At 45.4% G+C, this 24,280-nt stretch overlaps 1 protein-coding gene across 1 annotated transcript in view; it reads right to left on the bottom strand.

Annotated features, from left to right (window-relative positions):
* Nucleotides 1-2,271: 2,271 nt before the first annotated feature.
* LOC123756016 (fap1 adhesin-like) overlaps nucleotides 2,272-24,280 on the bottom strand; it is a 99,197-nt gene continuing 77,188 nt past the window's right edge. The window contains exons 5-6 of the mRNA XM_069339976.1: nucleotides 2,983-3,495; nucleotides 2,272-2,928 (exon numbers count right to left, since the gene is read on the bottom strand). Coding sequence (XP_069196077.1) covers nucleotides 2,272-2,928; nucleotides 2,983-3,495 — 1,170 coding nt within the window. The remainder of the gene's footprint in view (nucleotides 2,929-2,982; nucleotides 3,496-24,280) is intronic.

Genomic DNA, 24,280 nt, shown 5'->3' with positions numbered 1-24,280 from the left:
AAGTGCAACACCACAAGAGACCAGGAGGCAAGGCAGGATGTGCAGAGTACCCCCGGTTGAAAATCATCGATGCAATAAGTACTCAGAGAGAACTATCAACATCAGAGGCCCGAGACTGTTCAACACGCTTCCACTACACATAAGGGGCATAACTGGCCGACCCTTCACAGTGTTCAAGAGAGAACTATCAACATCAGAGGCCCGAGACTGTTCAACACGCTTCCACTACACATAAGGGACATAACTGGCCGACCCCTCACAGTGTTCAAGAGAGAACTATCAACATCAGAGGCCCAAGACTGTTCAACACGCTTCCACTACACATAAGGGGCATAACTGGTCGACCCCTCACAGTGTTCAAGAGAGAACTATCAACATCAGAGGCCCGAGACTGTTCAACACGCTTCCACTACACATAAGGGACATAACTGGCCGACCCCTCACAGTGTTCAAGAGAGAACTATCAACATCAGAGGCCCGAGACTGTTCAACACGCTTCCACTACACATACGGGGCATAACTGGTCGACCCCTCACAGTGTTCAAGAGAGAACTATCAACATCAGAGGCCGGAGACTGTTCAACACGCTTCCACTACACATAAGGGACATAACTGGCCGACCCCTCACAGTGTTCAAGAGAGAACTATCAACATCAGAGGCCCAAGACTGTTCAACACGCTTCCACTACACATAAGGGGCATAACTGGTCGACCCCTCACAGTGTTCAAGAGAGAACTATCAACATCAGAGGCCCGAGACTGTTCAACACGCTTCCACTACACATAAGGGACATAACTGGCCGACCCCTCACAGTGTTCAAGAGAGAACTATCAACATCAGAGGCCCGAGACTGTTCAACACGCTTCCACTACACATAAGGGGCATAACTGGTCGACCCCTCACAGTGTTCAAGAGAGAACTATCAACATCAGAGGCCCAAGACTGTTCAACACGCTTCCACTACACATAAGGGGCATAACTGGTCGACCCCTCACAGTGTTCAAGAGAGAACTATCAACATCAGAGGCCCGAGACTGTTCAACACGCTTCCACTACACATAAGGGCCATAACTGGCCGACCCCTCACAGTGTTCAAGAGAGAACTATCAACATCAGAGGCCCGAGACTGTTCAACACGCTTCCGCTACACATAAGGGACATAACTGGCCGACCCCTCACAGTGTTCAAGAGAGAACTATCAACATCAGAGGCCCAAGACTGTTCAACACGCTTCCACTACACATAAGGGACATAACTGGCCGACCCCTCACAGTGTTCAAGAGAGAACTGGATAAACACCTCGAAAGGATACCTGATCAACCAGGCTGTGACTCATACGTCAGGCTGCGAGCAGCCGCGTCCAACAGTCTGGTTAACTAGACCAGCAACCAGAAGGCCTCGTTAGAGACCGGACCTTTGGAAAGTTGATCCCTAAAATCAACGCAATTTACCGCCAAGGAAGAAAAGTGGTACACATCCTCGGCTACAACCGTGGAAGCCGGTGGCTGAGCGGACAGAACACTGCACGCGTGATCCTGTGGTCCCGGGTTAGATCCCGGGCGTCGGCGAGAAACAATAGGCAGAGTTTCTTTCACCCTGTTACCTATCAGTAAATAGGTACCCGGGAGTTAGTCAGCTGTCACGGGCTGCTTCCTCGGGGTGGAGGGCTGGTCGAGGACCGGGCCGCGGGGACACTAAGCCCCGAAATCATCTCAAGATAACAACCAAGGAACCAGGGCTAAATTCCCAGGCAGACCAGAAACCGTTGGGAAGCACAAATACTTTCATCTGACGCCTGAGTTTATCTAGCATTAATATAGGCATCAAAGAGTCAGGTAACTGTTGTGGGAAGCATCCTGGAGAAGGTCGCAACCTTGGTAGCGTAGACACCTCCAAGAGTCTAAGTATGGGTTCTCTGTCTCACACAACCACAATTATTAAACGTCAACAACTCGCAACCAATTCGATACGATACATAAGAGTCATTTGAATACACAATTTGCACTTTACCAAATAAACCTTTCTACTTCAACGTGCGTTACAGCATGCTCAAGAATTAGTCAAGATGTTTATGCAAATTCTCCAAGTTGTGAAATTAACCGCTCACGTTCCATTAACCTGCGAGTGACCCGACAAGTATCTGCTCTTAACACATTGCTGGCTAGTTGTTTTTCCTCTTGGGTTAGAACTTATGGTTTTGGTCGTCCTGGTTGTTGACTGAGGCGTTGATGGTCTGGAGCTGCTGCCCCGCCTCACACCGGCGCCCTTCCTCACTCTCTCCTTCCTTCCTCGCTCACTCCTTCCTTCACGCTCTCACTTGTCGACTCCTTCACGCTCTCACTTGTCGACTCCTTCACGCTCTCACTTGTCGACTCATTCACGCTCTCACTTGCCGACTCCTTCACGTTCTCACTTGCCGACTCCTTCACGTTCTCACTTGCCGACTCCTTCACGTTCTCACTTGCCGACTCCTTCACGTTCTCACTTGTCGACTCCTTCACGTTCTCACTTGTCGACTCCTTTACGCTCTCACTTGCCGACTCCTTCACGTTCTCACTTGTCGACTCCTTCACGTTCTCACTTGTAGACTCCTTCACGTTCTCACTTGTAGACTCCTTCACGTTCTCACTTGTAGACTCCTTCACGTTCTCACTTGTAGACTCCTTCACGTTCTCACTTGTCGACTCCTTCACGTTCTCACTTGTCGACTCCTTCACGTTCTCACTTGTCGACTCCTTCACGTTCTCACTTGTCGACTCCTTCACGTTCTCACTTGTCGACTCCTTCACGTTCTCACTTGTCGACTCCTTCACGCTCTCACTTGCCGACTCCTTCACGCTCTCACTTGCCGACTCCTTCACGTTCTCACTTGTAGACTCCTTCACGTTCTCACTTGTAGACTCCTTCACGTTCTCACTTGTAGACTCCTTCACGTTCTCACTTGTAGACTCCTTCACGTTCTAACTTGTCGACTCCTTCACGCTCTCACTTGTCGACTCCTTCACGCTCTCACTTGTCGACTCCTTCACGCTCTCACTTGTAGACTCCTTCACGCTCTCACTTGTAGACTCCTTCACGTTCTCACTTGTAGACTCCTTCACGCTCTCACTTGTCGACTCCTTCACGCTCTCACTTGTCGACTCCTTCACGTTCTCACTTGTCGACTCCTTCACGTTCTCACTTGTCGACTCCTTCACGTTCTCACTTGTCGACTCCTTCACGTTCTCACTTGTCGACTCCTTCACGTTCTCACTTGTCGACTCCTTCACGTTCTCACTTGTCGACTCCTTCACGTTCTCACTTGTAGACTCCTTCACGTTCTCACTTGTAGACTCCTTCACGTTCTCACTTGTAGACTCCTTCACGTTCTCACTTGTAGACTCCTTCACGTTCTCACTTGTCGACTCCTTCACGTTCTCACTTGTAGACTCCTTCACGTTCTCACTTGTCGACTCCTTCACGTTCTCACTTGTAGACTCCTTCACGTTCCAGAACTCAGAATTGTTAACATGAGAAAGGAACTAAACTTACCTTCAATTTACGAAACAATCGTTCTACTTAGTACTATGTTTTGCGCCAAAACTTTGAAAAGTAATGGTCCCCCCCCCCAGCTCTATTCAAATTATATTGAGATCCATTCTAAACAATTCTGACTGTTCCCTCAATCCGCCGCAAAAAGCTCCCTACAGTGTGTGGCTCAGTTGTTGTGCCTATAATCTTCTGAAACTGAATGTGTCTCTTAACCCTGATAAAACTGTTCACTATATTCCCCCTTGGAAAGATGTGGAGGTCTCTCTGCATTATACCCCCATCAGTGTAAAACAAATGTATAACACTGACATTTTGAGATGTATAACATTAGAAGCTATTGACAGTCATCTTCAAATTCTCAAACCGACTGAATCCTATGCCTTTACTGATGGCTCTGTGCAGTTAGGCACTGGTAGAACAGGTTGTGCATGTGCAGTATATAAAGGGAATGAAATGATCATGACTAGTACACAGAGATTGAACAACTGGGCAAGCACGACACAGACCGAGCTATTGGGCATTTATCTAGCCACTGAAAACCTTAATATCAATTGTGGTAGAGATATTTTCTGTGACTCTAAAAGTGCTCTGCAGTCCTTAAATAACCCATCACAATCTATGTCGGAAGTAGCTTGTAATATTAAATGGAATGTAATTTTTGCCAATGATAATAACTCTTATATAAAATTGGTGTGGATCCCATCCCATGTTGGAGTTGGAAAACATGACTTTGTAGATCGATTGGCCAATGAGGCTTGCAGGAAACAAAACATTGATTATGACTATGGACTATCTAATGCAATTATTAGAAACATACTAATTAAAGAAATTAATTCACATATAGAGGAACTAAGAAATGCCCAGAGACCCTTTGTGTGTATTTTACCTCAATAAACTTATTTCAATTTCAATTTTATCAATCGACTTGAGAATGGTCCAGGACGGACCGAAACGTCGTCGTCCCTTCAACTTCTAGTGTGTGGTCTGCTCAACATACTTCAGCCACGTTATTGTGACTCATCGCCTGCATAGCATCTCTAGTGTGAAAGGTTCTTGTTATCCAACCTGTCATTTTTCTTACGGTTGTGACGGCTACTTTATTGTGTTCTTTGAAGGTAAGGTCTTCAGACATGAGTACACCCAGGTCCTTTACATTGCCTTTTCGTTCTATGTTATGATTTTACTGCGTTTTGTTCGTGGTTTCCGTTTTTATATTTTAATTTTTTCCGTAGCGCATGAGCTGGAACTTATCTTCGTTAAACACCATAATTTTTTCTGTAGCCCATAGAAAGACCTGATTTACATCTGATTGGAGGTTTGCCGTGTCCTATATGTTGTCTACTCTCCTAAAAATCCTAATGTCATCTGCAAAGGATGATACAGTACTATAGATTGTGTCCTTGTATATGTCCGATATGAGGATGAGAAAAATACTAGAGCAAGCACAGTACCCTGGGGGACTGAGCTCTTCACGGTTGATGGGCTGGATTTGATTTTGTTCACTATTACACATTGGGTTCAAATAGTCAGGAAATTGTAGATCCATCGGCCTATTTTTCCTGTAATTCCTTTTGAACGCATTTTATGTGCAATAACACCATGGTCACATTTGTCAAAGGCTTTTGCGAAATCTGTGTAAATTACATCAGCGTTTTGTTTTGTCTGTTCTGAAACCATGTTGTCCGGGGTTATGGAGATGCTGTAATTCCATGTATTTTGTGATTTTACTTCTTAGCACTCTCTCAAAGATTTTTATGATGTGTGATGTTAGTGCTATCGGTTTGTAATTTTTTGCTTCTGCCTTATTTCCTCCTTTATGGAGGTGTGCTATCTCTGCTGTTTTTAGTGTGTCAGGGATAACGCCAGTATCTAGGCTTTGTCTCCAAATAATGTGAAGGGCCTGCGATAGTTTTTTTTTTACTGTTCGTGATGAACATGGAGTTCCAAGAATCAGGGCCTGGTGCAGAGTGCATAGGCATACTGTTTATGGCTTCTTCAAAATCCAGTGAGGATAGGGTGAAGTCTGATATATGATTTGATGTTGGTATCATATCCATGAAAAATTCGTTTGGGTTATCAATACTTAGTGTGTTTAGTGGCTCGCTGAAAACAATCGTACTGATTCCTCAGTATTTCGCTCATTTCTTTGTTGTCATCTGTGACAAACTTCAAAATGTGACAAACTTGTAAAAAACTTCTCCTGGAAGATCGACAGCAAGAACCTCATACTACCAATTATAAATGACCTAATTGCTGCTCAGCGTAAAGGGTCTCGAATCTCCTTTCTATGGATACCATCACACGTAAATATAACCCATCATAATGAGACAGACATTTCAGCCAAATTAGCATGCAACAAAGATGAAGTTGGATTAGATCTAAGTATCCCCATCTCTACTGTCAAAAGTATATTGGTCCAAACACTCAGGTCTGATAGGAAAGAAATTACTGACTCCCAACGACCTGAAAGCAAGAACAAATCACAGCATAAAAAGCTATAATTTGTTCAGATTTGAAACCTATATCTATGGGCAGCACAAAACCAGACTGTGCGACACAGTGGTTGCAAGGATCAGGTTAGGTTACCGTTACCTGTGGCAGGTGGCTACAGGTGATGGATCCCCCAATCCTGAGCACTCCAGGTGCAATCTCTTGTGAGCAGGAACTGCGGCACGATCTCCCACACTACATCACCGAATGCCCAGTTATTAGACCTTTCAGACCAGTTGGCATGAGGTACCTGGAGCTTTGCAATTACTTTATTCACTCTCGTATTCTTGAAGATATCCTCACAGTATACCCAAAATTTGCCAGTGCAGGCTACTAAACGCATGGCTCTGTATGACTAACCATCCTGCGAGATGGGGACTTATTACCACTGCTACCTTATTCACTCTTGTGTTGATGATATCCTCATAATGCACCCAGAGTCTGCCAGTGCAGACTACTTATCACATGCCTCTGTATGACTAACCATCCTGTGTGATGGGGATTTTTTAGCATCACGTAGCTAGCTTTTTGACACACTGTTCTCCTCTTCATATAGTCTAGGGCAGCTGCACACATGCACATATACCTAATGTAATAATATTAAAAGAGTCATCTGTGAAAATTCCATCTCCCTTTCGCAGGGGTCCGATACTAGATGTGTTTTTTTATCTTTATTTTGCATAGGAGAAAAAATAATTTGGATTTCTCTGTTTCACTGACGGCCTTTTGCTCTCTTTGCCTCTCCTGGGTTTTGTATGATTCTTGTAGTTTTAGTTCAAGTGTTTCTATTTCTATACCTAACCTTCTTCGCCGTTCTTGAGATAGGGTGCGACTCTCAAGTTGTTCCGCGATTCGTTTTCTTCGCCTGTAGAGGGAACGACGTTCCCGTTCCAATCTGCATCTCTTCCTCTTTTTTCTTAGGGGTATGCGGTTTGAACATATTTCTAGTGCTACTGAGCTTATTTTTTTCAGGCTCTGGTTCAGGTTTACATTTTCTAGCTGTTCTTCCCAGTTTATATCTGTGAAGTCCTGGTTTATTTGCTCCCAGTTTATCTGTTTATTATTGAAGTTGAATTTGCTGAAATCTCCTCCACCGGGAATCGGGACTGGTTTTGAAGGTCTATTCCCCATTAACAAATCCACAAGGGCCGTGACGAGGATTCGAACCTACGTCCGAGAGCATCCCAGACGCTGTCTTAATCGACTGAGCTACGACATGGTCAAAAAGAGTTGAAACCAGAAGTTCTACTGAACTTACTTGGATCCTGCAGCCTCTCCGAGACACAAACCAGCGTTTACAGAACTTCCCCCATGCGCTCGAGCTATGTCAATAGGCTACGTAAATAACTATGTCAATAGGAAGAGGTAGAACGGCCTATTGACATAGCTCGAGTGCATGGAGGAGTTGTGTAAAACCCTGCTATACAATAAACAACATAAAAGATGAAGATCCAGACAGTTTCTTTATGAATGACATCCAAGCTGCAGATAATATAACTGATATTAACACGAACTCAGAAGACTTTGAAAGAGAAATTGACAACATTGCCCAAGCACTCAGCCCCTGGTCCTGACTTGTGGAATTCAATATTCATAAAGAAATGTAAAGTACCAGTAGCGCAAACGCTCAGCGTAATATGGAGAAAGAGCCTGAATACAGGGGAGATACCAGCAGCACTTATATCTGCAGATATAGCTCCTCTGCACAAGAGAGGGTAGTAAAGCTTTGGCAAAAAATTATAAACCAGTTGCACTAACATCAACATAATCAAAGTTTTTTAAAGAGTTGTAACACCATAAAGGTGTTTTGTATTTAATATATACATAGTTCATGAATCAGTCAGACAAGATTTTGAGAGGCGTCAGGGTGCCTGACCCATACTCACACCTCTAGAGTGTTAATGACGACAAACTGACCAGTGATCAGGTCGTGTGACTTGACCCTGCTTCTGCTAAACTAATAATTGCAGACGGCTGGCTAGGTTGGGGCCATGAAACAAGCTGCTGTGCAAGGTGTGGCTTGGTAGACGGCCTAGGGCTAACTACTTGTGGGCGGAGTTTAGCTCCCAGATTCGCAATAAATACCCAGGGAAATGTACATTTGACAGGATAGCATAGGATCAGCAGACTGCAGAGCATCAGCAGACAGCAGCCGAGACAAGCTGTCGGCCGGACGGGGGACTGCCTGTCAACTGTAGACCCCTCCCCTCTCTCTCTCTCTCTCTCTCTCTATCCAGATTAGGCTCAGTCCTTGGTGAGTTTGAACGTTAAGATGACTTATTTCGTGTTTCCCAAACTGAAGGTGTTGTGTGATCATTAGGGGTAGACTGCTGTAGTGTCCTCAAGGTCTTGTGTAATGACTCACATTGTAAAGTAATCCTGACATTATGAACATTAAGTTAAATTGGTTGATTTTGATACTTATGTTAAATATACCTGATTAACTTACTTTTTAATTTGACTTTAATTGTGTTCCCTAGATCTTGGATTTTCTGATATATTGCCAACTAGAGTGTGGAGCACTCTGAGTTTACTGACTTAAAAGAGTATGAGTACATACTTACAGCAGATAAAATATGATACATGTTAACATTTGATAAAAGCCTAGAGTATAGACAAGTTCCATTCCTTGTCTTGGAGGTACTGAACTAGAATGGATGGTGGCAGCCATTTCTACCACTACTTCTACCTATCTACCTTCTACTTCCTACTCTCTCCCCCCTCCCTCTCTACCAGACCACTCCTCAATATTCCCCATACTCCTTCCTCACACCTCCATCACCCCAAACTCTCACTCATTACTACAGTATTCATTTCTTTCCTTAAATTTTCCTCCCCCCCCCCCCCCCCGGTTACAGAGTGATTAGGAATCAAATTTCTAGTTTTATGGAAAGTACTGAGCTACACAACCCAGGACAACATGGATTTAGAGCGGGCAGATCCTGTCTGTCACAGTTACTCATCTACTACAACAAAATCACAGAAGCCTTAGAAGAAAAGCAAAATGCAGATGTGGTATACACAGACTTGTAAATACATTCGACAAGTGTGACCATGGAATGACAGCCCGTAAAATGAGATCAATAGGAATAACGGGTAAAGTGGGGTGTTGGATTTTCAACTTTCTGTCAAACAGAATGCAGAGAATGACAGTCAAACAAGTTGAATCCCAAGTGCAGTGCAATGCCCTGTACCTCAGGGCAGGTCCTCGCACCGCTGCCATGTCTCATTCTCATCCCTGATATAGACAAAAATACTAATCACAGCTTCGTGTCATCTTCTGCAGATGATAAAAAAATCAGCATGTAAATTTCCTCTGAAGAAGACACTGAAAAACTGCAGGCAAATATAAATAAAGTATTCGATTGGGCAACTGAAAACAACATGATGTTTAAGGGTGATAAGTTCCAGGTACTGAGGTGTGGTGGCAACGAGGAAGTTAAACGAAACACAGCGTACAGGACACAATCAGTCACATAGAAAGAAAGCAACATCTGGGAATTATGGTGTCAAACGATCTGACATTTAGTGAACATAACTGAGCAAATATAGCGGCGGCGGCGGAAAATGATAGGACGGATTCAAATCAAGAAAGTTCAAATCCAGAGACCTCACAGCAATGCTAATACTATTTAAATCACTGGTGCTGTCCCGTCTTGAGTATTGCTCGGTACTCACTTTCCCTCTCAGAGCAGGAGAGATCTCTGAATTAGAGGGAATACAAAGAACATATACGGCGCGCATAGACACGATAAAACATCTGAATTATTGGGACCGTCTCAAAGCTCTCAAAATGTACTCCCTGGAAAGGAGACGAGAAAGGTATGAAATAATATATACATGGAAGATACTGGAGGGCCAGGTCCCAAATTTGAACAGTTAACCATACTGGAACGAAAGATACGGAAGGAAATGCAGAATAGAACCAGTGAGGAGTAGAGGTGCCATAGGCACAATGCCTGAACATCAGAGGTCTACAGCTGTTCAACACCCTCCCATATATTGCCTTTATACGATCTGTTGTTGATTATTATGCCTTGCATCTTCTTAATTTTTCTCCTAAACAATTACAAGGCCTAGATGTAGTACAGAATGATGCCATGCGCATCATCCTGGGTTGTCCTAGAACTGTCAGAATTGTTAACATGAGAAAGGAACTAAACTTACCTTCCATTTACGAAAGAATAGTTCTACTTAGTACTATGTTTTGCGCCAAAACTTTGAAAAATAATGGTCCCTCCAGCTCTATTCAAATTAAATTAAGATCCATTCTAAACAATTCTGACTGTTCCCTCAATCCGCCGCAAAAAGCTCCCTACAGTGTGTGGCTCAGTTGTTGTGCCTATAATCTTCAGAAACTGAATGTGTCTCTTAACCCTGATAAAACTGTTCACTATATTCCCCCTTGGAAAGATGTGGTCTCTCTGCATTATACTCCCATCAGTGTAAAACAAATGTATAACACTGACATTTTGAGATGTATAACATTAGAAGCTATTGACAGTCATCTTCAAATTCTCAAACCGACTGAATCCTATGCCTTTACTGATGGCTCTGTGCAGTTAGGCACTGGTAGAACAGGTTGTGCATGTGCAGTATATAAAGGGAATGAAATGATCATGACTATTACACAGAGATTGAACAACTGGGCAAGCACGACACAGACCGAGCTATTGGGTATTTATCTTGCCACTGAATACCTTAAGCTCAATGGTGGTGGAGTTATTTTCTGTGACTCTAAAAGTGCTCTGCAGTCCTTAAATAACCCATCACAATGTATGTCTGAAGTAGCTTGTAATATTAAATGGAATGTAATTTTTGCCAATGATAATAATTCTTATATAAAATTTGTGTGGATCCCATCCCATGTTGGAGTTGGAAAACATGACTTTGTAGATCAATTGGCCAATGAGGCTTGCAGGAAAGAAAACATTGATTATGACTTTGGACTATCTAATGCAGTTATTAGAAACATACAAATTAAAGAAATTAATTCAGATTTAGAAGAACTAAGAAATGCCCAGAGACCTGAAAGCTGCAGTATTAAAAGTTTTGTAATAATAGGTATTTGTATGGTCAGCACAGTAACCGGACCAGGCAATGTGATGTAGTCATTGCGCGAATTCGCCTTGGCTATACACACATCTGGCAGGTTAGTGAGGCTGAGCCACTACCAGAATATTCAGATTGTAAACTCTGTGATAAACCTTTAATGCATTCACTAGAACACTATATTGATGAATGTGAAACCGTAAAGGACTTTAGACCTCCTGGCCTCTTGTACCACCAACTGTGTAACTATTTTATTGACTCAGGTGTTCTGGACGACATCCTAACAATTTACCCAAAATTTGCTTGTCCATTTTAAAGAATGAAGAACAATTTTTATTTATATTACTTCTAAGCTGTATCACTTATGAACCCATCCCTGCCCTTGTGTGGCAGTGCACAATAGAAAGTTGTTTTCACATATCCATACATTAAAACATTGATTGTAACCATGATATATATGTGCTTCAGCCTACAGTTTAGACCTATTGTCTTATGTATGACCCTCTGTCCTGCGTGACAGTGAATACTAGCATTATCCTCACTTTAATAAGACCTATCAAAATCCTCAAAATGTCAATAAAGATGTTAATAATAATACCCTCCCAGCAAGTATTAAAAATATTGCCGGAATAATTGTGGATGTATTCAAGTGGTACTTTGCCAGGTTCTTGCAATAGAACGAGCTGCGAATGGTCCAACCTGTTGGACCAAGTTATCACAAGTTGAGCCTGGCCTCGGGCCGGGCTCGGGGAGTAGAAGAACTCCCAGAACCCTCTCCAGGTATGCACGTACGAACAGACAGATCCTCGCAGCCGAGTGGACAGTGCTCTGGAGTCGTAGTCCAAAAAGCCCGGGTTCGATTCCCGGTCGAAGCAGAAAGTATTTCTATCATCTGATGCCCCTGTTCACCTTGCAGTAAATAGGTACCCGGGAGTTAGAGAGCTGCGACGGGCTGCTTCCTGTGGAATGTGTGCGTGACAAAAACAAAAAAAAATATAGATTATGACAGGAAAAACAGGTCGGGAGTCAGTACATTAGACAACCGACGGTCAGTAAGGCGGGGCCCAAGAGCTGGTAGCTCGATCCACCAGCCACAAATAATAAAGAAAATTGTCACTCACATTTTTGTGGAAATAAACATTCCAGTCCCCCGGGCTCTAGGCCTACTCCATAGCTCGGGCGGTAGATCTTCGGTCTGACACGCGTCGGGTCCACGGTTCGAGCCTCCAAGAGCCCAGGCGAATGGAACAGTCAAGGAAGACTGTATGGCCCTAGTACCCAAGCCCCAGTATGGCCCCCTAGTACCCACGCCCTAGTATGGCCCTAGTACCCAAGCCCCAGTAAGGCCCTAGTACCCAAGCCCTAGTATTGTAACAAACTAGGCTGGTTGTAAGAATTATCCAGAGTGGTTTATCGACAAAAGAGAATAGGAAGCTGAGCCCGCATGGTGACCTGACCCCCAGGGGAATTCGCGGTGGAAATAACCGACGCTTTGTTCATAGCTGCGTATAATGAATCATCCTATAGTATTCAGTAATTTAGAGAAATTAGCCTTTATTCATTTTGTATTAAAATTGTATTGTATAATAGTACTGGGTACAACATCAAGAGTATTCTAATTATTGAGTTTAAGTCACCATCAGTGACGTCACGAATCAGATCTAACTTGTAAGGCGGAGTGACCGGCGGTCATAGGTCAGCAGGGTTGACATGTCTATTATTTCTCAAAGTTTTAATAACCATTTTTGTGATCGGGAACAGCTCTGCCGTTAGAGGCTTGTGTAATTTAACTTCAGTAAAATAATTCAACCAGTCTGGATCAATTAAGTACAACAGAGTTTAATTGTTATAACTTAAACCTTGCTAGTAACTTGGTAGAACTTTGACTGACTAGGCGGAAGGATACAATGCTCTGTCTGGGGTAGACCAGACAAGGGAGAGATCAGTGTGGAAACGGGAGCAGCTGGGATAAGAGGTCAAACATCTTACCTCTCCCCAAGACCAGCCCAACATCTAGAGCTGGTCGCCCAAGGTATAGTTGCTATTGTTAATTATAGGGATAGTCTTCTCATTTGCCACTCAGGTCAAGTAGGGAGTGTTAAAGTGACAGGGAGTGAACATATTTAGATTTTGTTTTAGTTTTTCTTTTAATAAATTAAATTTGTTAATATTTTGCATTTCATTGTTTCCATTTGGTTATGTGTATACTTGTCCTGGTCACGTGGTCCACACGAGGCAGAGTTGGATTGGGCGCCGATTCTAACATCGAATCAGTCCCGTGTAATTAATTCCACGCTCAAGTTTCCGAGGTTATAAACTACTAGTGGGGATCAAGCCCCATGGTTGATTAATTAGCGTGATCGATCCAGACCTCGATCATTGCTCTGTGTAGCTGGTCTGGTGGTGGCAGCGTAGAGGCGACTCTAGGGTTTTGCTCAGAGCCTAGGTCACGTCATACTGGGTGTAGAATCCTAAGTCGGTCAATCGTCTTAGGACCACGTGGCGTGGAGTTGGCTTTGGTAAAAGTTTTGGAGTCCCTTGGTAGAGAATAAAAAGTAAGAATACGGGTAGAGGGAGTAGAAGGAAGATAAGTAGAGAGAGAAACCCTAACCCGTGTTACAGTATGGCCCTAGTACCCAAGCCCCAGTATGGCCCTAGTACCCAAGCCCCAGTATGGCCCTAGTACCCAAGCCCCAGTATGGCCCTAGTACCCAAGCCCCAGTATGGCCCTAGTACCCAAGCCCCAGTAAGGCCCTAGTACCCAAGCCCCAGTATGGCCCTAGTACCCAAGCCCCAGTATGGCCCTAGTACCCAAGCCCCAGTATGGCCCTAGTACCCAAGCCTCAGTATGGCCCTAGTACCCAAGCCTCAGTATGGCCCTAGTACGCAAGCTCCAGTATGGCCCTAGTACCCAAGCCCCAGTATGGCCCTAGTAACCAAGCCCCAATATGGCCCTAGTAACCAAGCCCTAATATGGCCCTAGTACCCAAGCCCCAGTATGGCCCTAGTACTAATGCCCCAGTATGGCCCTAGTTCCCAAGCCCCAGTATGGCCCTAGTACCCAAGCCCCAGTATGGCCCTAGTACCCAAGCCCCAGTATGGCCCTAGTACCCAAGCCCCAGTATGGCCCTAGTACCCAAGCCCCAGTATGGCCCTAGTAACCAAGCCCCAGTATGGCCCTAGTAACCAAGCCCCAGTATGGTCCTAATAACCAAGCCCCAGTATGGTCCTAATAACCAAGCCCCAGTATGGCCCTAGTACCCAAGCCCCAGTATGGCCCTAGTACCCAAGCCCCAGTATGGCCCTAGTAACCAAGCCCCAGTATGGCCCTAGTAACCAAGCCCCAGTATGGTCCTAGTACCCAAGCCCCAGTATGGCCCTAATAACCAAGCCCCAGTATGGTCCAAGTATGGCCCTAGTACCCAAGCCCCAGTATGGCCCCTAGTACCCAAGCGGTAGACGGGTACCGAGCCTGCTATAGTCCCTCCGTTGCCTGACTGTATCTACCCTTAACTTCCCTCTGAAAAAGTGACCATCCACCCAGCCGTGCAGTCTCGTCCCTTCAACATTACCCCCAATGGTTACCTATTTCAAAGTCCAATTTTTGCGTTTCAACAAAGCACTTAGCGATCTTTTCTCAGGTTTTTAAAGAGTAAATGCAGCCATAAAGGCGAGAACATTACTCACGCATCATAATAGAATCTCGCCCCGCAACTTTTTCCGCTCGGCCCACCACCTGCATACTGAAGTACAGACACCAATTTGCATACAAAAGCATACCTGCGTGGTATATCGCGTCTGACCGCACAGACCCTTACTTACAGCATGTATACCCAAGTATTATGTATACTTCTGAGCGGCCGCAGGCTATATACGTAGCAATAAAACCTTCCCGTTGGGCGTGTTGACATTGTGTACACTCAGAGTTGCACACTTATTGCAAGGCTCGAGTGGCGTATTAGGTGTTTCATACTTATTGCAAGACTCAGACCATTAAAGGTACTTGTATTACTAAGACAGACAACATTAATGGTGCACTTGAAGGCTCTCCAGCGTCTCATACGCCAAGACCTGCGATGTATCACGAGGATGAGAAAACTATTGGTCCCTGGATGCGGGCCCCCAGGACGCAGGTTCGATCCCCGCCACCCTGATCCGAAGATTATCTCTGATACATAAAGTTATGATGATTTCACTGTACATGGAACGTGGATATAGTTAAGTAATACATTCCTGGTTATTTACAGTGCTGGAAGGCGTAAAGTGATACACAGCTTGAGTTAGTTCCCAGAGTTCTTCACCCAAAGCCTAGTCCGAGGCCAGGCTTGTCTTGTGGTAAGTTGATCGGTAAAGGCTCTTGCTTAGTGCGGCCCACAGCGGTCCTCAGTGGTCCCCATCGGCCCGCAGTGGCTCGCAGCGGTCCCCAGCGGCCCGCAGTGGCCCGCAGCGGTCCCCAGCGGCCCGCAGCGGTCCCCAGTGGTCCCCATCGGCCCGCAGTGGCCCGCAGCGGTCCCCAGCTGCCCGCAGTGGCCCGCAGCGGTCCCCAGCTGCCCGCAGTGGCCCGCAGCGGTCCCCAGCGGCCCGCAGTGGCCCGCAGCGGTCCCCAGCGGCCCGCAGCGGCCCGCAGCGGTCCGCAGCGGTCCCCAGCAGCCCGCAGTGGCCCGCAGCGGGCCCGCAGTGGCCCGCAGCGGGCCCCAGCGGCCTGCAGTGGTCCACTTACCACCCGGTTGTTTCGCCACTTTTTACAGGAACGTGTCCAGTTCCCTACTGCCCCCAGGTGGTCAGACAATATCTCAAATCATTCAAAAGGTAAACAATAGGATAAAAAAATCAAAAGATTTTTACAAGACCCGCCCCCCCCCCTCCTTGGAGGTGTTGGTTCGTCACTGTGGTTGACGTCCGCAGCGCACCGTCACACAGGGAACAACAGCACCGTCACACAGGAAACAGCACACAGTCACACAGGGAACAACAGCACCGTCAAATAGGAAACAGCACAGTCACACAGCAAACAGCACACAGTCAAACAGCGCACAGTCACATAGCAAACAGCACACATGCAGGCGATGAGTCACAATAACGTGGCTGATGTTGACCAGACCACACACTAGAAATTGAAGGGACGACGACGTTTCGGTCCGTCCTGGACCATTCTCAAGTCAGATTGTGATGAGGACAGGTAGGGACAGGCATTAAATAGGCAAGAGAGAGCTGAGGAGGAAAGTCAGGTGTAGGGGATAGTAGTAATGAGAACTGCAGCAGGCCTATTGGCCCATACGGGGCAGCTCCCATTATAACCACCGAAGGAGACGAAACGTCGTCGTCCCTTCAATTTCTAGTGTGTGGTCTGGTCAACAAAAAAAACAGCACACAGTCACACAGCAAACAGCCACACAGTAGTAGGTCGACGTCGGTATGGGACACACACGATTAGTGAGGTCCGCGGAAATTCGTCAATTTCTCGGGACATTGAAGGAGTATAGAGGCTAGATCATAGTATTTGGCCTCTCGCAGTGTGTAGCTAGCAGGGTGCAACATAGCATACTCATATCGCTAGCGATAGTGCGAAGAAACCAAAGTGGAGCTAGTGGCATCACCGGTGCATATACAACCCGTCCTCTCAAAAAGAACATCACTTTTCGCTGGTATGCGCACTATGGCCAAATTTGGACGTAATTTGAAATGAAATCGACTCACAAAAGTGACGTTTTGTTCCGTTTTCTATTTAAGTCGTCCGGCGTACGCGCAGAGGTTATAAGAGGACACTTTAAATTACGTCTTTCATACCGTTTTGAAGCTTTATGAGAATTTCCTGCCTACCTAACCTATCAGAGGACCCTTAACTTACTGTTGTTGAAAAAAAAATCCCAAATTTATTTTCATTTTTTTTTCATTTTCAAATTACGTCCAAATTCGGCCATACGGACAAACGGCCAAAAGCGACGTTCTTTTTAAGAGGACAGGTTGGCATACAAGTGTGGAGGACTGCGTGGAGCGACCTGACGGCCAGGTGGAACGACCCGCCGTGGAACTACCTGATTGTGTTTGTTGGGTGGTTACTGTGATCAGTGGTAAAGTGAATTGTAACACAACAGTACAGTGACTGACTCCAGAGCTTTGTGTAGATAGAGAAGAACCGACATCATCAATCTACTAGCACTTAGTGAATCACCAAGTGGAAGGCGACGACGGAGCACCGTCAACCATACATCATCATTACTCATCTAGTTGTGTGAGCGGAAAGGAAGACTAGTATGTTCCGCCTCTCTCTGGTTAATTAATCAGGTGTACAGTGCGAGGTAAAATATTATCACATTCTTGTTCAGGATAGCATATATATTTAAAAAATCTCAAAGTGGCTCATTTGGGTAGAAGTTAACGCTTACAGGAACTCGTGACACACGCACGCACGCACGCACGCATGCACGGACACATGCCCACGTAGTGAATTGTAACACAACAGTACAGTGACTGACTCCAGAGCTTTGTGTAGATAGAGAAGAACCGACATCATCAATCTACTAGCACTTAGTGAATCACCAAGTGGAAGGCGACGACGGAGCACCGTCAACCATACATCATCATTACTCATCTAGTTGTGTGAGCGGAAAGGAAGACTAGTATGTTCCGCCTCTCTCTGGTTAATTAATCAGGTGTACAGTGCGAGGTAAAATATTATCACATTCTTGTTCAGGATAGCATATATATTTAAAAAATCTCAAAGTGGCTCATTTGGGTAGAAGTTAACGCTTACAGGAACTCGTGACACACGCACGCACGCACGCATGCACGGACACATGCCCACGTACGTTTGCACGCACATGCAAAAACGCACACACATATGCACAAACTAATTCTGCTCAATTCTTCAGGTGTACAGAAGTAAAATATTACCAAATTCTTGTTCAGTATACCAGATACATTTAAAATATCAAAGTGGCTCAATTTGGGTAGCGGTTGACATTTTACGGGACCCCCGTAACACACGCACGCACGCACGCACACGTACGTTTGCAAGCACACACGCACACGCACGCACTCACACATACGTCCAGTCAGGCTAGAAGGGATTAACACCTTTCGTGGAAAGGGGATAAAATTCTCACCATAATCCACCCCCTCTCTTACCTGCTGTAATCTGCAGACAACACCACATCTCCTTTTAACCCCCATCCCACGTGCACACATGCACACACACGTTCTCTCTCTCTCTCTCTCTCTCTCTCTCTCTCTCTCTCTCTCTCTCTCTTGCTCTCTCTCTTCTGTTCTCTCTCTCTTGCTCTCTCTCTCTCTTGTTCTCTCTCTCTTGCTCTCTCTCTTGCTCTCTCTCTCTCTCTTGTTCTCTCTCTTGACAAGGGGCAAAATGGCAGGAGGATGCAACACGGACACAGGAAACAGCCAGAGTGACCAAACAAAGGAAATGTTAACCCAAGTTCTGGAGGAATTCAGGAGGGAGATGCATGAAATGAGGATTACAATTAACAATCTGCGAAGTGAGCTGACATCAGCAAGGGAGATCAAATCCCTCACAGAGAAAAATAAAGAGACTGAGCATCAGATTATCATCCAAAGGGAAGGTGGGAATGTTACATTGGAAGGAAATGCCTCTGTACCTGAAACATTCGCAGACATACTGAAAAAGAGCTCAGAAGCAATGGCCACAGTGAGAGAGGTAGCGATGCAAGCTGCTACCTCACAGGAAGCAGCAAGGTGCACCACTCAGCTGCTGGAGAGAAAAAGATCAGTGGTAGTTGTAGGCATCAAAGAACAGGAAGGATATAACAGGCAAGAATGGAATAGCAAGGATAGAGAGGCAGTACATGGGCTACTGAAGGGGTTACAGATGGAAGGGGCTGAACAAAACATTGAGGTTTTCAGGTTGGGCTGGTACAACAAGGACAGAAACCGACTTGTTAAGGTGGTGTTTACAAAAGAAATCACGAAGGAGGATATTCTCGAAAGGAAGAGTCGTCTGCAGCATTTGGAGGGATACAAAAAAGTATTCCTGCAGAGGGACAGGACAAAGGAGGAGAGAGCCAGACCAGCAGAGGCAAGGAGGAAGCGCAGGGAGAGGGGAGCAAACCAGGAAATCACAGCCCCCAACACAACAGTCCTAGAGACAAGAGGGGAACCCAAAACTAGCATCCCAGAAACACCAGAGGGGAGGGCAACACCACCACCCCCCCTCTGCATAGAAACCCTCCCTTCCCCTCACCCTACCTGCCCCCACCCAACCCTCCCTCCCCCCACACCCCATTCTGACCCTGTCACCCCTTCCCCATTCCCGTCATGTCCCCCCTTCATCCCATACCCTCCCTATCCCTCCTCCCACCTCTCCCCATATCCTCCATGTCCCCCCTACCTCCTTAACCAACACCCTACCTGTCCCCCTTCCCTTAAACCCCCACCCCCCACCCCAAAATCCTCTGAGACCCTGCAAACCACCTCACAGATCTTCTCACCCACGGAACAGCTTCCCACACCAGCAGAATGCTCGCCAAGAAAGGGACAAGAAAATGAACAGAAGAAAGTGAGCTTCAAGGCAATGTACACTAACATAGATGGGATTACAAATAAAACAAGTGAACTCGGAGAATGGGCACTAGAAGAAAACCCAGACATAATAGCACTCACAGAAACAAAGCTAACGAAAACTATAACAAACACAGTGTTTCCACAGGGCTACTATGTAGTGAGGAAAGAGAGAGAACGGAGAGGAGGAGGTGGTGTAGCTTTGCTACTAAGAGAAGGTTGGAGTTTCGAAGAGATGGTAACTCAGAACTGTGAAGGTTTCAGTGACTACATATCAGGCACCATAGCAACTGGAGGACAGAAAATTGTAGTCGTAGTCATATATAACCCCCCCACCGAATGACAGAAGACCCAGACAGGAATATGATAGAAACAACTTGGCCACCATCAATATAATAGAGAGAGCAGCTTCTGTGGCTAGCAGGAACGGATCCAGACTACTAATCATGGAAGACTTCAACCATGGGAAGATAGATTGGGGGAAGATAGATTGGGGAAACAGAGACCCAAATGGAGGCCCAGACACATGGAGAGCTAAGCTGCTGGATGTGGCAACAAGAAACTTTCTAAGTCAACACGTCAAGGGACCGACAAGAATGAGAGGAGGGGATGAACCAGCCTTGCTTGATCTGATATTTACCCTTCTTGGAACTCCATATTCATCTAGAACTGTAAAAAACCACTATCACAGGCCCTTCACATTCTGTGGATACTAAAAACAGCAGAGATAGCACCACTCCATAAAGGAAGAAATAAGGCAGAGGCAAAAAATTACAGACCGATAGCACTAAAATCACACATCATAAAAATTTTTGAGAGAGTGCTTAGAAGTAAGATCACAAAATACATGGAATCACAGCATCTCCATAACCCCGGACAACATGGTTTCAGATTAGGGCGCTCTTGCCTGTCACAGTTGCTGGACCACTATGATATGGGATTAGATGCTATGGAAGACAAACAAAACGCTGATGTAATTTACACAGATTTTGCAAAAGCTTTTGATAAATGTGACCATGGTGTTATTGCACATAAAATGCGTTCAAAAGGAATTACCGGGAAAATAGGCAGATGGATCTACAATTTCCTGACTAACAGAACCCAATGTATAATAGTCAACAAAATAAAATCCAGCCCATCAACCGTGAAGAGCTCAGTCCCCTAGAGTACTGTGCTTGCTCCAGTACTTTTTCTCATCTTCATATCAGATATAGACAAGAACACAACCTATAGCACTGTATCATCCTTTGCAAATGACACTAGGATTTTCATGAGAGTAGACAACATAGAGGACACGGCAAACCTCCAATCAGATGTAGATCAGATCTTTCTATGGGCTACAGAAAATAATATGGTGTTTAACGAGGATAAGTTCCAGCTCATGCGCTACGGAAAAATTGAAAATATAAAAACGGAAACCACATACAAAACTCAGGCAAATCATAACATAGAACGAAAAGGCAATGTAAAGGATCTGGGTGTACTCATGTCGGAAGACCTTACCTTTAAAGAACACAATAAAGTAGCCGTCACAACTGCAAGAAAAATGACAGGTTGGATAACAAGAACTTTTCACACTAGAGATGCTATACCAATGATGATACTTTTCAAAACGCTTGTGCTCTCTAGAGTGGAGTACTGCTGCACAATGACAGCCCCTTTCAAAGCTGGAGAAATTGCTGACCTGGAGAGCGTGCAGAGATCCTTTACTGCTAGAATCCACTCAGTAAAACATCTAAATTACTGGGACCGACTAAAGAGCCTAAATCTGTACTCCCTTGAGCGCAGGCGGGAGAGATACATAATAATTTACACGTGGAAAATAATTGAGGGGCTGGTCCCAAACCTGCACACAGAAATAACATCACATGAGACCAGAAGACATGGCAGGATGTGCAGAATACCCCCGTTGAAAAGCAGAGGTGCAACAGGTACTCTGAGAGAGAACTCTATCAACATCAGAGGCCCGAGACTGTTCAACACGCTTCCACTGCACATAAGGGGCATAACTGGCCGACCCCTCACAGTGTTCAAGAGAAAACTGGATAAGCACCTCCAAAGGATACCTGATCAACCAGGCTGTGACTCATACGTCAGGCGGCGAGCAGCCGCGTCTAACAGCCTGGTTGATCAGTCCAGCAACCAGGAGGCCTGGTCGACGACCGGGCCGCGGGGACGCTAAGCCCCGGAAGCACCTCAAGGTAACCTCAAGGTAAATGAGTCGGATATAAGGGAAGTTAGATTGGAAGCCCCCTTGGGAATGAGTGATCATAGTGCATTGAGCTTTGAGTACCTGGTTGAGCTAGGAATTATCACCCCCAAAAAAGAACTGGGAAACAAAGGGCTGGCGTACCGAAAGGGAAACTATGAGGAGATGAATAAATTCTTATGGGATATACATTGGGACACAGAACTCTGAACCAAGTCCGTACAAGACATGATGGACTATGTCACCCAGAAATGTCAGGAGGCTGTAAGCAGGTTTGTCCCAGCCCAAAAGGAAAAAACAGAGAAGCAAAGGAAGAATCCGTGGTTTAACAGGGAATGTATGAAAGCAAAGGAGCTGAACAAAAGGGCATGGAGGAACTTCCGTAATAACAGAACACCAGAAAGTAGAGAGAGATACCAGAGAACCAGGAACAAGTATGTCAGTGTGAGAAGAGCAGCTGAGAAAAGGTATGAAAATGATTTAGCTAATAAAGCCAAGACCGAACCCAAGCTACTACACAGTCACATCGGGAGGAAGACAACAGTGAAGGAACAGGTGATGAAACTTAGGGTGGGCGAGGACAGGTACACAGAGAATGACAAAGAGGTGTGTGAAGAACTCAACAAAAGGTTCCAGGAGGTCTTTACAATAGAACAGGGAGAAGTCACGGCGCTAGGAGAGGTGGCAGCAAACCAGGTGACTTTGGAAAGGTTCGAAATTACAAGAGATGAGGTCAAGAAGCACCTATTGGAGCTGGATGTGAGAAAAGCTGTTGGGCCGGACGGAATCTTACCATGGGTATTGAAAGAGTGTGCATGAGCACTTTGCTTGCCACTCTCCATAGTGTATAGTAGGTCACTGGAAACGGGAGACCTACCAGAAATATGGAAGACTGCTAATGTAGTACCAATATACAAAAGGGTGACAGACAAGAGGCACTGAACTACAGGCCAGTGTCCTTAACTTGTATACCATGCAAGGTGATGGAGAAGATTGTGAGAAAAAACCTAGTAACACATCTGGAGAGAAGAGACTTCGTGACAACCCATCAACATGGGTTCAGGGAGGGTAAATCTTGCCTTACAGGCTTGATAGAATTCTACGATCAGTTGACAAAGATTAAGCAAGAAAGAGAAGGATGGGCGGACTGCATTTTTTGGACTGTCGGAAAGCCTTTGACACAGTACCCCATAAAAGGTTGATGCATGAGCTGGAGAAACAGGCAGGAGTAACTGGTAGGGCGCTCCAGTGGATAAGGGAGTACCTAAGCAATAGGAAGCAGAGATTTACAGTGAGGGGTGAGACCTCAGAATGGCGTGAAGTCACCAGTGGAGTCCCACAGGGCCCTGTGCTTGGACCTATCCTGTTTCTGATATACGTAAATGATCTCCCAGAGGGTATAGACTCATTCCTCTCAATTTTTGCTGACGACGCCAAAATTATGAGAAGGATTAAGACAGAGGAGGACAGCTTGAGGCTTCAAGAAGACCTAGACAAGCTGCAGGAATGGTCGAACAAATGGCTGTTAGAGTTTAATCCAAGCAAATGTAATGTAATGAAGATAGGGGTAGGAAGCAGGAGACCAGATACAAGGTATCATTTGGGAGATGAGATACTTCAAGAGTCAGAGAGAGAGAAAGACCTGGGGGTTGATATCACGCCAGACCTGTCCCCCTGAAGTTCATATCAAGAGGATAACATCAGCAGCATATGCAAAGTTGGCTAACATAAGAACGGCCTTTAGAAACTTGTGTAAGGAATCTTTCAGAACATTATATACCACATATGTCAGATCAATCCTGGAGTATGCGGCTCCAGCATGGAGTCCATATCTAGTCAAGCAAAAGACTAAACTGGAAAAGGTTCAAAGGTTTGCCACCAGACTAGTACCCGAGCTGAGAGGTATGAGCTACGAGGAGAGACTACGGGAATTAATCCTCACTTCGTTGGAAGACAAGAGTTAGAGGGGACATGATCACCACATTCAAGATTCTCAAGGGAATCGACAGGGTTGATAAAGACAGGCTATTTAACACAAGGGGAACACGCACTAGGGGACACAGGTGGAAACTGAGTGCCCAAATGAGCCACAGAGATATTAGAAAGAACTTTTTTAGTGTCAGAGTGGTTGACAAATGGAATGCATTAGGAAGTGATGTGGTGGCGGCTGACTCCATACACAGTTTCAAGTGTAGATATGATAGAGCCCAATAGGCTCAGGAACCTGTACACCTGTTGATTGACAGTTGAGAGGCGGGACCAAAGAGCCAGAGCTCAACCCCCGCAAGCACAACTAGGTGAGTACAGTCACACAGCAAACAGCGCACCGCCACATAGCAAAGAGCACACAGTCACACAGCAAACAGCGCACAGTCACACAGCAAACAGCGCACAGTCACACAGCACACAGTCACACAGCACACAGTCACACAGCACACAGTCACACAGTCACACAGTCACACAGT

Source organism: Procambarus clarkii, chromosome 43, assembly GCF_040958095.1.
Source record: "Procambarus clarkii isolate CNS0578487 chromosome 43, FALCON_Pclarkii_2.0, whole genome shotgun sequence".
Lineage (NCBI taxonomy): Eukaryota > Metazoa > Arthropoda > Malacostraca > Decapoda > Cambaridae > Procambarus > Procambarus clarkii.
Note: the sequence above shows the minus strand (reverse complement) of the source record. Positions and strands in the feature narration are given on the sequence as shown.